Here is a 16,211-nt window from a genome sequence, read left to right on the forward strand (position 1 = left end):
AAACATTTTTGATTATATACTAAAAAATGCCTGCTACAGTTTTACCAAATAGATAGCTTGGATCCATAGGTACCTCTTCCGTTGCTTCCACTCTTCACCAAGCCCCCATTTCTGAAAAGGCCCTATAACTTGTCTCCCAAATCCAACCTCCCTCTTTCCTAATTTGCCCTCCGTGGAGCAGATAAAATGATCTGACTTCCTCATCCTGACCCTCTCTCTCTAAACCTACTCTTTCTGAGTACAATGGCCTTCTGGTAATTTGTAGAACATGCCAGCCTTTCTCTGTTCCTACACCAGGAAGTCCTTCCCTTTGCTGTTCACATGGCTGGCTCCCTCCCCTCTGTATTCATTTTCTGTTCTGTGCTGCAAATTACCACAAATTCATTGTCTCACAGTTTCCATGGGATGGGAGTCCAGGAGCAGCTTGGCTGGGTCTCCTGTTCTGCGTCCAGCGTGTCAGCCAGGCTGTGTTCCCATCTGGGGCTCAGGCCTGTTCACGTTGTTGGCAGCGTGCGGTTCTGCATGGTGAACCGTGGGAGCAAGACCCTCAGGTCCGTAGCCATCAGGCTGGCTGTTGACCTCTCCAAGGCCAGCAGGAGACTGTCTCCTGCTTTCATTCTCCCCCTTCAAGAAGGACCTGGAACTCCTGTTAAGGGGCTCTCCTGAATAAGACAGGCCCCTGCAGGAAAATCTCCCCTCCTGTTAACTCAAAGTCAGCAATTTAGGAAATTTAGTTAGATCTGTCAGGACCCTTCACCGTTGCTGTAATCGGATGGTTAGAAGATTACCCAACCTGTGTCTTAGTCTGCCCGGGCTGCTGTAACAAATACTGTTGAGTGGGCGGCCGCGGCAACAGATGTTTCCTTCTCAGGGTTCTGGAGGCTGGGACGCCCCTCAGTCCGGTGCTGGCCAGTTGGGTTCTGGGTGGGGAGATGGCTGCCTTCTCTCTGTGTCCGCCACGGTGGGGAGAGAAAGAAGGTTTCAGACAAGGGCACTGATCCGTCATGAGGACCCCAGCCTCCTGATCTTGTCTAAGCCTGATCACCTCCCAAAGGTCCCAACTTCCTATAGCATCATACTGGGGGTTAGGGCTTCAGTGTATGAGTTTGTGGGGGTCACGGGCATTCAGCTGTGAGGCCCGGGGAGCACCATACAGGGTGTGTACTCTGCCGGGATGCAAACGCGAGGGCCATTTTAGAATTTGCCTACCACACCCTCTTCTGGCCTTGCTGTACAAGTCGCCTGCGACCAGTCCTCTAAGTAAGCAGTCCCCTCTGTTTTCTCATCACTTCACAAATATAACTCTGATTACTCTTTTAAGTAGTTTTTGTGATATTTTACTTGTTTCCTGTCTGTCTCTCTAGCCAGATCACCAGCCCTGTGAGGAAAGGGCTGTGTCTATTATGCTGTCTTTTGTATTCCTTACATCCAAAAATGTGCCTAAAATGTGGCTGTCACTCATTAAATATTTGCTGTGAACCTGGAAACCACTGGGTGGCCAATAAGGGGATTATTCAACCTTGCTTTTATGGATGGAGAAAGCCTGGTTGTAGGGATCAGAAGAGCAGGGTTGAGAGCTGTCTGTCGGTGTGAGCAGGATGTCCAGGCCCTCTTCACCTCTGGGCCATGCTTGTCCACCTCGCTGCCTTGCTCATCTGTCACATTCTGGGCACTGAGGCAGCTCCGGAGGAGACTAGGCAGTGACGGCTTAGAGGGGGGTAGCTTTTCTATAAGAACGTTCTAGCTTTCTCTTGAGAGGCTCCGAGGTAGTAGTTCCCAACCAGGGACACACTTCAGGATGACCTGAGGCTCTTTTCTAAAATGCACACACGCAGCTCCACTTCCTGAGATCCTGATTCAGCAGGTAAGTCTGAGACGTTTATTTTGGAAAACAAAACATAACACCAAAGCCCCACATGATTTCTGTTTTCGATCCATGATTTGAACCACTGCTTTCAGAATTGGAAGTTCTTTTCTTCCTCTCTAAGAATCTTACAGCATTTCTGTTTAGGGACAGAATTCAGACTTCCTTATTAAGAGGGACTGACCTTTCATTCTTGCTTCTTTAAATAAAAGCCTCTTACGTTCCAGGCAGTTGTGGGGATACCTGTGGCCTTCTGGCTATAATAGAGTGTACGGTGCAGAGTGTGGTACAAGGCCAGTGCAGGTCAGGAGAGCGGGCAGCACGGATGATGGTTTGGGAGGAAGGAGGCAGACCTGCCCCAGTTCTGAGGGAGGTGCCTCGCCCCCCGTACTGGAAGCGTGGAGTTTCTGTGCCACCACCAGGCTACGCTGTTCCCTTGTCTGTTGGTTTGGCTTGTTCGGAAACTGCTTGCTTCTCCATTTCTCTTAAACCTTAACAGGGGGGGTGGATTCAACCAGAGTTAGTCATGTCTGCCTGAGACCTAACTGGTAATTATTCCACATGATTGGTGCCTACTCTTCCTACAATGCACGTATTGTGATTCTCTGTTGAAGGGAAGCTGTGATTGCCAACTTTTTATTGCTTTACCTAGGTTCTTGGCAGCCTTTTTTTTTTCTTTTTTTTTTAATGACATTGGTGCAAGTTCAAAAAGAGTCACAGATACACGACAGCGTGCCCTTTCGACCCGACAGAAGACTCTTCAGAGCCTGGGTGGTTGTAGAGCAGACACACAACGAAAGAAGAGGAGAATCAGGACGTGGACAGGGGGAGAAAAAAGCAGAGTGCTTGAAATGGGAGAAGGACACAGCAGTGGGCTCAAGGGCCACAGACTTTTTGAACTGATTTCTGTGTATTTCTTGCTTAGACTATTATATTCCCTTCATTTTTCCATGTCCCATTCCTTCTTGGGGTCCTTCTTTTATTTTCCAGCTCAGTGTTGCCCAGACTGCTTTGGGGGTCACCCTTCCAGTGATGAGGCTGTAGGGGAGATTGTTGACAGTGTCCTCCTGGGTGGAGAATCTTAGTGTTCACTGGGTTGTGAAAGGGTCTTTTAGTTCTCATTCAGGAAACCTTTTTAACTTGGCCCAACCCAGTGTTTATCCTGCCTCACTGAGCACAGAGCACTTCAGAAGGAAGACCCTTCAGGTGTATTGATTGAGAGCATTCATTTTTTGTTGTTGCTATTCCTTTTTTAATGTAAATAGGTTATTTTTTAGAGGAGTTTTAGGTTCACAGCAACATTGAGCAGAAAGTACAAAGCTCCCAAATACCCCCTGCTCGCCCTGTGTGCATAGCACCCCCTTACCGTCTCTGCCCCACCGGGTACCCTTGTTGCAACTGCTGAACCTACACTGATGTTTTATCACCCAGAGTCCATAGTTCACATCAGGGTTTGCTCTTGGTGGCATGGGTTTGGACAAACGTCTGACACGTTTCCACCACTGGAGTGTCCTGCAGAATACAGTCACTGCCCTAAAAGTCCTCTTGCGCTCTACCTGTTCACCCCTCCCTCTCCCGGCCCCTGATTTTTTTTTTTTTTTTTTTTTTTACTGTCTCCCTGGTTTTGCCTTTTCTGGAATGTCATACAGTTGAAATCATAGGATGTAGCCTTTCCAGGTTGGCGTCTTTCACTCAGCAATATGCATTTAAGGTTCCGCCAAACCTTCTCATGGCTGGATAGCGCATTTCTTCTTAATGCTGAATAGTATTCCGGTGTCTGGATGGACCACAGTTCATTTATCCATTACTTACTGAAGGACATCTTGGCTGCTTTCATACTTTGGCAGCTATGAATAAAGCTGCTGTAAACATCCATGTGCAGGTTTTTGTGTGCACTGAAGTTTTCAGTGTCTCAGCAACTCTGGGTAAATGCCAAGGAGTACTATGGCTGGTCCAGGTGGTAAGAGAATGTTTAGTTTTGTAAGAAACTGCCACACTGTTCCAGAGTGGCCGTACCGAGTTGCGTGCCCAGCAGCAATGGACGAGAGGTTCTGCTGCCCCATCTCCTGACCGGCATCTCCTGTAGTCAGTGCTCTGGGTTTTGACCATTCTAATAGGTACATCACTGTTATTTTTTGATGTGGTGATTTATTTCTCAAAGTCCTGGGGGCTGCTTAATTGTGTGCAAGCATTATTATTAATTACAAAATATTAATACATTGACTCTAAGTCAGAGAGCGTCGATGTTGAAACCAGACATGGCAGTTCAAGTCAGGGCCCTTTCCCCTCCAGCTGGCGGACTTTGGGCCGTCTGCTTTATCCCTCTAGACTTGAGTTTCCTTATCTGTACAGTGGGGTCAAAACATGTATCCGTAAGCTTGTGGTGTGGAGTCAATAAGATGAACACTTAGCACAGCCTCTAGCACACAGTGAGTGTTGGCTGTAAAACCGAGCAAGTCAGGTAATGCTGCATAGATGCGCTTTATTCTCCTCTCAGGCAGTTTTAACCACCCTCCACCTCTGCCCATCACTGTCTCCATTTCCAGGCTGTAGACGTGGAATGTCCTTAGCTCCAGTTACCACGGTTTTTGTGGTACTCTTGTTTAAGCAACTACTGAGATTGCTTTAAGAATCTTTCCTAAATTATTGGAAACAAATTCTTCTTGAATTCCTTTCGTCCGGTTTATGATCTCCCTGAAGTTAAGTCTCTCAAGATGAATTTATCTGTGAATGTTTGGACCTTTCCGTCCTGTGACCCCCCCCACTTTCTTTCCTTCCCTTCCTTCCTTCCTTCTCCCCCTCTCTTTCCCTCTTCCGCCTTCCTTTTCTCAGGAAGTATCCATTGAGAGCTTGCTGTTGGCCAAAGATTGTGCTAGTTGCTGGACATATGAAAATAATTAAGATGGGCTCTTTTGCCAAGGGAGTGTCCCCCACCCCACCCCCAGCCAGGATGACGCATGTGGACATCTAAAGGTCAGGACTGTGTGGGTCCAGAGACACTGTGGGAGAAGCCTTGATCCTTTGTCATTGCTCATCCCCACGTTGTTTCACGTAATGTGCTGAGTTCACTCAGCTGTTTACCTTCTCCGTCTTCTGTGTCTTGGGTCATGAGCTCCTTGGGAACAGAGATGAAGCCCCTTATATAGCCAGGGCCTTGGTATACACTGATCAAATATGTGTTGACTGATGTGATGTGCACATATAATATAAGGCCAGCAAAGAAGGCAGGGCATGTACATACACACTGCAGAAGGAAGACATTTTACATGCACTTTCCAGATGGAAGCCTTTCTTAATTTTTTTTCCCAGTTCCTGTCGCATACAGAGAAACTTCGAACCTCAATGATAGACGACCTAAATGCCAGTAATGTTTTCTATAAGAAAAGGATAGAAGAGCTTGGGCAGAGGCTCCAGGAGCAGAATGAATTGATTATCACGCAGAGACAGCAGGTATTTTTGGCTATCGGTTGGTGCTGTTTTTCTTTAAGCAGAACTGTTGATCAAAGAACGTGTTTTTATTTTAGAGCATTTATAAGTTGGGTATGATAGAGGAGATGGTATATATTTCTCTCTCTGACTGTTTCTAAAAGTAAATCTAGTAAAATAGTTTTTAAATAGGTATTTTAAAATACTGTAGAGCAAGCAGATTTATTCTGTTAGAATTCAGAATAAATTTGAAGGTGGAGAAGAATTTCTTTAGGTAATTACTTTGGGAAGCAGCTGCATATAAATGCTGCTTTTATAAAACTTTTGCCTCCATGTCTTTGAAGTCCATGCGTCCTGGGTCGTTGGAGGATTTAGTGAAAAGGCTAATGCAGTAAGTACAGTGTCTGTCCATTGTCCAGTATGTCCCTAGCCACTTGCAAACATGTATCACAAGAAGAGTGCTTTTCTTTGCAGATTAAAGAGTTTACCAGGAAACCATCAAACAGCATCAGTGAGCCCAAAGGTAAGTGGACCAGGGTCCCTTGCTGGAGGCTTAGTGGGCCTCCCTCACTGCAAGCTGGGCAGCACAAGAATGTGGGGCCGTGGTGGCTTATGGTGCTAAGATGTCTTCCTCTAGGCATTTTAACTAGGGAGACCTGTTACCACAACTCAGAAAGGTGAAGAATTTAAAATAACCTAAATTGAACAGTGTCCTATATTTTTTTTAACAGAACATTGTTATGCGCACAGCATGTTCTCAGTAACCATACCTCTGGACTGAAGTATGATAAGGTGGAGTTAGATTGAAAGCACAAGGTCTGGAGACAGACTAGGCCCTACTCCCATCTCTTTGTAGCTGTGAGTCTCTGCCTCAGTTTCCTCAGCTCTAAAGTTGGAATTTAACAGTACCTGCATCACAGGCTAGTTACCAGGATTAAATGGTGAACATGTGTAAAGGGCACCTGTTAAAACACTGACTAGTTTTAGCTGTTGTTACTGATACTAAAGTCAACTCCTCTGAAGTACTATAGAGGCCTGCTGCATTTTTCTCACTTGAGGTTATTGGGCATCAAAGATTTGTTCTAACCATAGTGAGGACAAATAGAGGCTACTGACTATAGCCGTGATAGCCACCCATCTTTGTGTCAGTCAAGAGCTAGTCTAGAAGGGGAATTGGGAGCCAGAAATGCAGGGTCTCACAGTAAGGCAGAAAGCTTGCCTTCTGCCTGGTCTCCTCCCGAGTGGTCCAAATCTTATAGTTCCAGCAAAATTTAGATTGTTAAGCAATCTTGGTCTGCTTGCGGGATGCCAACTGGTGATTGGTAATAGATGTCAGAGCTAGGCTTCCTCCTTGTTTCTGGGGTCCATGGGAAATACAATGACCTATACGCTTGCTTCCCATTTGTTTTGAGATAAAGGATTGGGAAGGGCCATGGTTTCCTGTAATTTCTCTTTGAATAGTGACAGTTCAGGTAATGAGGATACCTGTTTGATTACTTAGGTAGCATAAATACTTGACTGAAAGATAATTTTAGGAAAAAATTGGCTTTGTAAGGATTTATGTTAAACATCTTTATTGGGTGAGTCACTGTATGTTGACAAGCTTTGTTTATTGCTTTCTGAAGGACAAGGATTAGGATAAGCGCTGGCAAAATATAACCCAAAGCTTAAGATTTTGTTATTAATTAAAGTTTTTTCTGTTCTTTCAGGGAATCCTTTAACCTGGCAAACTTTTGAATCAAAGCCAGCAGCCCCAGCTGTGCCCAGTAAGTTTCTATAATAGGGTCAGGGTTCTAGAGACATTTTTAAAGTGCTAAACTGATTTATAACTTCTGTTTAATATATTTAATGACTTTTGTTTTTGAAAACCAGTGTGTTTGGAGATTATGTAATGATCTATTTTGATTCCTGGCTTTGACCTACTTCCCAAACCCAAGACTCTGAATATCCGTGTGATTTGGTAGTGTTTTTGGTTAGCCACACCTGTTATTTTTTGGTGTGCCTATTGAAGGGACAACTAAACATTCTTCAGCATTGCTGCAGGTTGTTCTTTTCGGTTTCCCGAGGTATCGGTGTGTAACGATGTGACTGTGGCGGCCGCCACGTCTCAGCATCGCTTAGACTCTCAGTGGTGCAGGCTTTGAACTGATGCTCTGTCAGTCACTCACTTGAGCTCCACTGGCCACGGCAACCTCCTGGAATTAGAAGGATTTGGTTATGATCCAAAAAGACATCATTTGCACAGTTTCGAAATGGACAGCTTTTCTTAATAATAGCTTAAATAGTTGAAATATTTTTTTTTCCATTCAGGAAAGTAGAAGGGCGGAGAAAGGAAAGAAGCAGGTGACTGGGAGGCAAGAAAAGATCGTGTAAACAAGGATCAGTACTATCCTCGGAGGGTCTGGGCTTGGGCTGGGGCCCAGCGGCGATACTATTCCTGTGGGCCCAGGACTCAGCACTGATGAGAGGACATTGATGAGCATGTTTGGGAGTTCGGCACAATTGGCTGGAAGGTGCTAATGGTTTTTTAACCGCTTAGTCTTCTCAAGTGCATCTCAAGGCCTCTTGATGTTGCTTCTGGAAGCTGAGGAGGTTAAGAGGTGCTGAGGAGGAAAGGGTAGTTTAAATGCCAAGGGTAGGGCTGAGGGGAGAGTAGAAGCTGAACTTAGATGTTGTGAAATATATTCAGAGGAGGATAGAAAGCTTAAAAGGCACTAAATTATTATTGCTTATACTTTAATTTACTTGACACAAGATTGGAACAGTATTTGCAAAAACAGGAGGTAGGCTGGTATGTCTCATGGGCTATATAGTTCCCAAACCTTGACCTAGATTGTGCAAATTGCAAATGGGTTTGAAGGTTGTGTTTCCAGTATTGTTAGCAATTTATTCACAGTTTGGAGTTGAACACTTTGACTGGTAGCCATTGTACAAACAAAAAGGTATGGACATACTGAGGTTTGTAGCCAGTATGTCGTGGAGTCGGATTGGAATTAAAGATCTTTCCTAATGAACTAGGGAAAGAATCAGCAAACTAACAGACAAGTAGATAGTCCAGAGAGGGACCTTGTGGAAGGAGGCCATGGAATCTAATTTTCTGAAGATACTTTAAAGTTGAGAGCATTTAGCGTTACTTGAATCCAGTGTCCTCCTCTGAACACTGTGGCTGAGTTAGTACCTCTCACAGTGTCTTCCAGCCCAGTGATGGGATTTTTTAAAAATGGTTCTATTGTCCATGAGTGTTCAGAGCAGCAGTATTTATAATAGCCAAAAAGTGGAAACAACCGTATGTCCATCACCTAGTGAATAGATGCATAAAATGTGGCTTGTCCATACCATGGAATGTCATTTGGCCATAAAACTAGATGCTGATGCTGACATATGCTACAACATGGATGAACTTCAAAAACAAGACACTAAATGAAAGAAGGCAGTTACAAAGGACCACATACTGTATGAGTCCCTTTACATAAAATGTCCGGAACAGGTAAACCCATAGGGACAGGAAGTAGGTCGGTGGCCGCCAAGGGCTGGGGAAGGGAGGAGTGGGGAGTCATCTGTGATGCAAGTGTTCTGAAATTAGATAGTAAGCTTGCACAACTCCATGAATAAACTAAACCCCCCTGAACTGTATATTTAAAAGGTATGAATTATATTTCAATAAAGCTGTTACTAAAAATTGCTTTAGGTTAGTTGGTATTATCTTTGTCATTCAAAGCATTTGTGCCTTCAGTCTGTATGTATCTTGACTAGTTTGAGTATTTGGTCAGCATCGTGTTCAGATGCTTCTGCTTTAATGACGGAAGCCTATGAGGTTTTTCTTTTTATGCTGTTGCAGCGAATGCCCCAGCCCCTGAAACTTTGGAGGCCAAATCAAGTCTACCAATGGCGCATGGTAAGTTTCAGCAGAGCCTCAGCATTTTATGTGCTCTTTTCGCCCAGAGTTAGATAACTTATTAACTGAAAGGGCTTCTGCAGGGCTGATGATGCAAACCTGAAAACACTGTAGTGACTACAAAACAGTTAATAAAACTGTAGTCTCCATATGGAACAGTGTCATGAACTGAACCTACCTTCCAAAGTTATGAAGCAAAATGTGAATATGTTGTTGGACTCATGAATAGAGACTTCTAACTTTGAGGGGTGTTTTTGATGCTGATTTCTGGTGGGAAGTAGTAGGTCTTGGATGAAAGGGTGAGTTTCTACTAGACCAGCCAAGCAGCCCAAGCCACAGGGCATGTGTGGTTGTTTTTATAACTTTCAGTGTTGCAGCAATCACCTTTTTTAAACAAACAGTTTCAGCGATTGGTTGGAAAAATCTATAAAAGACAAGGCATGGAAACTAAAGGAAAAAAGTAGGAACCACTGGATGAAATCACTGCCAGGATTTAGCTCTTGAGCCAGGCTGCAAGGGTGATCATTGTTATTACATGATCCAGTAGACAAGGTGAATATTTGTAGCCATATTTTATTTTTATACTATTAAGGTGCTTGCAGTTTTTATAGGACGTTTTCTAATATGTTGTTTTCTTGCAGTCACATATTCAATGAATTAGAATGGGTGGGGGACCTCCATCTATTTCCTGCCTTACCTACAGAGGCTTCTGGAAACTTAATGATTCCTTCATCGCACTTTTCTTTTCAGCCATTTAGTTAGCCTTAAATCCATGGTAGTTGAGTCAGCTGTTTTGTCTACATAAATATTGTGGCCCATATTTTTGGCCTTTTGTAATCATGCCTTTTGCTCATTGACTCACTGAAGTGTTTATTTCCCTTTATTTTTTTTTCCTAAGATTATTTCAGGTGGATCAGATCCCATGAGCATGTGTTTACAATATGTCATGCATACATCCTCCACATGCTAGATGTTATATTTCCAAGTGTTCAGGACACAGGTTTCCTTCCTTCAGACCAGCAACAGAGAGAAATGAATGTTAGGCCGAAGTAAATTTACTTCAATGTTGATATACAAGATAATTATCTCTGGCAGTTATTCTCCTACTATTTATATGTCAGGTCCAAAATCTGTTGTGTCCTCTCTGAGGCTTGGTTTTTATAAGGTGTTGCTGGCCGCTTCTCTTGTACTTCAACAGTGTGTTTGAGTTTGTTTGTCTCTTCTTCCTACTGTGTTATTGGAGGCCTTTCTGTTTGACAGTAAAGGAGGTCCACGTTTTGTTTTTTCACATTTTTGGTGCCTGGTAAAGGACTCATACAGCATGTATGTTCAGCTTGCCGGGGTTCATTCAAGGGTCCTGACAAATCTGTCAGTTCTAAAGCACTGTGTTTCCTGTGGACCTTCCCCTGACGGGACCAGGGCTTCACAAATCAGCCATGCCCCCTTGCTGACATCTGCTGGGATTGAAATGCGGCTTTAAATGCCAGCCAGACCTGGCAGAGGGCCTCCAGCCCTTGGATTGGGATCAGACCTGATTTGTGAGCATCTCAAAGGGCAGAAACAAGGAAGAAGCTTGGCTGGGCCCACGTTCCTGCTCCCAACCCCCAGCCATGGCCGTGGCCCCAGCTGTGGTAGGGGGCCAGGGAGGGCTAGTCATGTACGGCATAATATTAATTAGCTGATTGCTTCTCTGTCTTTCCTTTTGTAACATCATTTCACAGCTTGATGAGGTTCTTTTCCATGAAAAATGTCATGCTTATTCACCGTCTTAGGTTGGGTTTCTGGAGAAGCAGACTCTGAGACGGGTTTGCCGGCGGCCTGTTCGCTGGGCAGTGCTCGCAGACAGCTGCTCTGCGAGAGAAGCAGGATCGGCAGAGGGGGACATGGAACCGGGTGCAGCTGCAGTGGAGGCCTCAGCAGATCTCACCAGGGACTTGAGAGCTGGGATGGGCATTTTGGGGTTTTCCTGGATTGAGGCAACCAGTTACCCAATGTGCGTTGGCCCAGGAAGGAGACAGGGGTGTAGGCTGCTCCCAGCTCAGACCCAGCAAAAAAGTAGTGGGAAAGCACTAGATGTGAATTAATGATGCAGATGGATTGTTTGGCTGAGTGTAGAGCAGAGAAATTTGTGGAGAGAGTTGGGTCACTGTTCACGGCTGCCGCTGAGTGCAGGGCTCTAGCTGTTGGGGGCCCTTCCTCCAGCATTGTGTTGCTGCTGAATGTTTTTTAGGGCTGTTCATGACCAGATTGGAGAGCTTAACCAGAAAGAGTGTATTCAAAGAATCAGAGCTGGGGAGACCAGGTGGGGAGGCTAGCAATAGTCTAGGTAAGATTCCCCACCTAGAAATCGGAGTTGTAGTGCTGAAGCAAGAGGGAGTGAATCTTAACAGCTGCTCAGAGGAATTGGTGGTAAGGCTGGGCAGATCCTCGGGGGCAAGGCTGCGGAGGAAGGTCAGAATACGTGATCTCAGGTACTGGACGGTGGACCCATTTAGAGAAGTCAGAAGACAAACTTAGCTAGCACCAGTGGGGAAGCATTATGGTTTCGTGGCTAAGAGCCTGGACTCTAGAAGTGGACAGTCTGGAATCATAGTTTACTCATGAAAGATGGGCTTAGGTTTCCTTGCCTGCCAAATGGGGAGACTAGTAATGGAGGCCTGTGCTAAGGATCAGGGGAGGCAGGACTTGGGAGCTGGAGCCACTGAGCAAGTACTGGCTAAATGTTCACTTCTGGGGTAGGGATGAGGAAGTCCAGCAAGGTCAGCCAGTGGAAAAGGGGCTGGAAGTTTCTCTTCTGGAGGTACTGGTAGGAGACTGACAGGGTTTTTCTGGAAGCCTCCAGCAAGTTCAGAGGGGAGACACTCACCATGTAGCTATCAGCTCAGGACAGGAACTGGGACTTTTGGAGGATGGACCAGGACCTTGGGAAGCATACGAATGGCAGGCCTCCCCTCCCTGCTTGGGACATCAGCCTGCTTGTTTTGGGAACTGGGGTCTGACCAACCTCACCTCCTCGGCTGTTACTGTAGGAGCCTAGGTTCAGGGATCTCTCCCTCCCTCAGAACGCTGCCCTCTGCACCACAGCAGGAAAAGTCAGAATTTTGACAATTCATCTTGACTCGAGAGAAATAAATCATAGGATTATCTGTATAATATAATGATAATAAATATGCACATGGTGATTTTATGACATATTATAGAACTTTTCCTCATAACTTCATTTTTGTCATTTTCATAAAATATAAACCATGTGACTTTAAAAAACAACTTAGCCATTCTGCTAAAATCTATTTTCAGCAGTTCAAACTAGTAAAATATTCAAATGGTATAACATTATTTTTACATTTAAAAATATTTTTAAAATGTAGTTGACATAATATGTTAGTTTCATATGTACAACATAATGATTTGGTATTTGTGTATGTTGTGAAATGCTTATCACAGTCTAGTTAATATCCATCATTACATAGTTATTTATATTTATATAATATAAATAAATTTAATTTTTGATGCTGAATAAAAACTTTCAAAGCACATTTTTGTGTTCAGTAGTTGTAGAACATGGATGGAATTAAATGCAGGACCATGTTCATGTTCAGAATTAAAATGGACTCCTATTTACTAATGGGCTGTGTTCTGAAAGTTCATTTGAAAGTAGTTGAGAGGGCATTTCTCCCATACAGTCAAAGTTATATGTATTGACTAGGTCACCGAACAAGCTATAAGAATCTGTTTATATATAGCTAAATAGAAAGTATTTTTTATTTTATCTGTATACCTGTGTGTGTGTATGTGTGTACGTATGTGTATTTATATATGCCTAAAATAGGTACCAGAAATACCCTGTAAGTTAAAAGCCAGACCTTTAAAGTAGGAAATAGGAAATCTGAAATAGTGTCTGCAAAGCACTTAGATGTGTGCGGTGAGCCCTCAGTGACTCTTGGCTGTTGTCATCCTCACCAGTCACCCACTCTGGGGTCTGATGGGGAAATGGAATTCCATCTGGCCTGTGGGGGCAGCTGGGAGTTCTCTAGGGAGGTGGCCTGTGTCAGTCTCCAAGCTGAAGAAGAGTGGCCCTTGCCCCTCCTATGCCAGACTTCTGCTTGCATTTCGTGCCATGTCTAATTCTGACTGCTGAGGTTAGACCTTCAGCCAAAACCTGACCTTCCCCATGAAAGGAATTGTCCCTCTGCTGATAGGAGCGTGTGTGGCTTTATCCGTGGCGCTCGGGGGTTTCCCTGTGTAAGCACAGTAACCTTCCCAGGAAGTACCTAGAAGCCTCATCTCCCCTGGTCACTGCTCTGGGCTGGGTTTGGGGAAAGCCTGTCTTCATCTGTCACTGGACCCAGCCTTGCCCTGGGCTCTCCAGCAGCAGATCTAGGTCTTGAACCAGGCTTAGGGATGTGGAAGTGTGTAAGAATGCGTCTTCATCCCACTGCTGACCCTAGGGCCACCTGTCCTTGCCCTTTACCGTCCTGGCCCTACCACTTGGGGACCCTGGGGCTAGCAGACATGGAATCCCAGAGCCTCGGGCATTATTTATGTTTTTCTTCGGGAATTGAAATATTTTCATTCATTTTCTTTTTAGCCACCTGATCAGAGTATTTTATAAGGGAAGTATTCTTAGGGATAAATGAAGAAGGTTTATTGCAAGCATGAGGTTGATGAGTAGAAACTAACTTGATATTTGAAAATATAATTTCCTGAGAGTTGAATTAATGGAAAATACATGAAAGAGAAGATGCCATGAGAAAGTGACCAGCTTTAACTGACTGCTTCAGTATATTTTTCTCAGTAAATTTTTGCTCTTTTAGGCATGATTAAAACTGTGGAACTATGTATTTCAACACTGTTTGAAAGGAAACTGATTTTACTTTGCTGTTGTCCTGTTTGTACTCTTCTTTTTCCTCATTAATAGAGCAGGTGTTCTCATCGCACATACTGGAACCAATAGAAGAACTTTCAGAGGAAGAAAAAGGTAACATAGGGCGCCGTCAGGGTTTATACCTGCATATAATACATTTAGATGCCAAAACCCAAGCCTTGAAAATATGATCCCGCAGTTTTTATTGTACTGCATCCAAATGAGGGAAGACATTTAGGTTTGGATTACATTTTCAACCTATATGTGGCATTCTGTCATTTTATTCCCTAATGTGCTGTTACGTTTTTTCCCTGCTTTACTGTATTCTAAGCATATGAATAAGAAATACCTTACATCAGAGAACTTGAAAAAAACCTTGTCTTTATGTCAGTGCAGATATTCTCTAATCACATAAGTCAACACACATGTGCTGTGTGCCAGGTGCTACAAAAATATTCATATCACAGTACTTGTTTCTCATACCCCTGAATCTGTGAAATTGAATGGGTAAAGTGCCCATTTTAAAAACTATTTTTAATAACAAAGAAAACATAATAGTTAACCTCTGAATGTGGAATATTTATGTGCAGAATATCTTTATGGTGCAACTTGGGAGCTGTTAAAGGTTTGGAAAGAGAATTAAAATTGTTACTGCTTACTCCCTTTATTTGGCACTTCTAAAAACTATTAACTATGAATTTTTAAAGTTTACTAAAAACTTTGTACATTACTAAGAGTATTTTCTAGTGTTAGACTTGTAGATCCTAGAACAGATATACTTACATCCATTTATCGTAATTTTCTTCATATGATAATAATGCTTTACTATATATCATTCTTTTAGGAAAAAGCAAATTGTTAATATTTATGTGGGTCTGGTTTTGTCACTTTTGATAGGAAGATAGTAAAAATTACATATTCTGATGTACAAATTCTTAAATTTGCTATAACTTCTTTAGTGTTCTCTCGACTTTTTCCAAACATTTTTTTTAACAAGTCTACAAACTGAGATGTAATAACTAAATCAGGCCTAATCCATAATAACTATATGACATGTATTTTCATTTTACTCTCATGTAACAAGCATTCTCTCTCATACATCTCATATATTAAATCTGGAACAAAATATCTTATTCTGTAAAGAATTCTGAAACGTGAGGTTCTTAGAAGGGTCCAAGTCTTCGGAAGTGGAGCCTCAGCAGCCAGATGTAGATCACACCCATTTAAAAAACGATCCAGCAAGGTTCCAGGAGGGGCCTGATTTGTCCACCCTCACCTCTTCAGACTCAGCTTCCACCCATGGCATCATTCTGCCTGTGATTTTTTTTTTAGAGTTCTACCCAGAAAACGTAAGGCATGAGTTTGGGATCATCGACCGAAACCACTGTCAGTGGTTGTTGCCTCATGGGGGAAGCAGATTTTGAAAGAAAACAGCCCTTGCCCCCCTGCGCATGTTCAGGCACAGCCGTAGTGGGAGAGAGCCGAGGACTGCTGGGAACACGTGCATGTCACAGATGCCAGTGGCTGCATCCTGCTGGTGCCTCTGCAGACCCAGATTAATTGCCATCAATACATTCCTCGGCTTGTGCAAACATTTTGCAGATACTGCCTGTACGGCTAAATTTTGGCAGTAGTTTACAAAAACACCGTGGCTCTTACCAAAGAAGTAACTCCTCCGTGGCTATTTCTGCATCCTTATTTTAGCAGCTGAGTTGAGGCCGACTTGCTCTTGCTCTTGTGGGATGGTAGCAGGTGAGGCCTGCAGGGGTCTTCAAGGCCATTTCATTTCTCAGAAACTTGAAACATGGGGATTAGGATCTTGCTCCAAGTGATTGAGTTTAATTAGTGTCAGGGGTGGAACTAAAGTCCAGGTTTTCTGCTTTCCTTCAAGCTGGTCCGGGACCAGCCATGTGGCCGGGTGGCCTCTGGGGACGTCTCTTACGTCTCTGGTTTTAGTGTCCTCAACTCAGAAATTCTGGGGTTATTTTGTTTTGTTTTTTGTTTTTTACTGTTTGTGCCACAGTTATTTGCTTACCGTCAGTGGTATGTTGTTCGTCTGCTATAACTGATCACATGTGTGGGCTATTGTGCATTGGCCATCTGCTTGTGTGTGCTTTAAAATTTTTAATTAAGGAAATGCCAATCTCTAGACAGTTTTGTTG

General features: G+C 43.6%; 1 protein-coding gene across 9 annotated transcripts in view; it reads left to right on the top strand.

Annotated features, from left to right (window-relative positions):
* DZIP1 (DAZ interacting zinc finger protein 1) overlaps positions 1-16,211 on the top strand; it is a 57,573-nt gene that overhangs the window by 19,460 nt on the left and 21,902 nt on the right. For 6 of the 9 annotated variants that reach the window (XR_012120998.1, XR_012120999.1, XM_073212439.1 and 3 more), the window contains exons 10-14: positions 5,174-5,314; positions 5,765-5,813; positions 7,000-7,056; positions 9,129-9,185; positions 14,104-14,163. Coding sequence is in view for 7 of the 9 variants with exons in the window: in XM_073212439.1 (XP_073068540.1) it covers positions 5,174-5,314; positions 5,765-5,813; positions 7,000-7,056; positions 9,129-9,185; positions 14,104-14,163 (364 nt within the window). In the remaining 2 variants the exon portion in view is untranslated. The remainder of the gene's footprint in view (positions 1-5,173; positions 5,315-5,764; positions 5,814-6,999; positions 7,057-9,128; positions 9,186-14,103; positions 14,164-16,211) is intronic. The other 3 variants (XM_073212441.1, XM_017648117.3, XM_017648123.3) reach the window with 3 other exon arrangements.

This window comes from Manis javanica, chromosome 9 (assembly GCF_040802235.1).
Source record: "Manis javanica isolate MJ-LG chromosome 9, MJ_LKY, whole genome shotgun sequence".
In the NCBI taxonomy this organism is placed as follows: domain Eukaryota; kingdom Metazoa; phylum Chordata; class Mammalia; order Pholidota; family Manidae; genus Manis; species Manis javanica.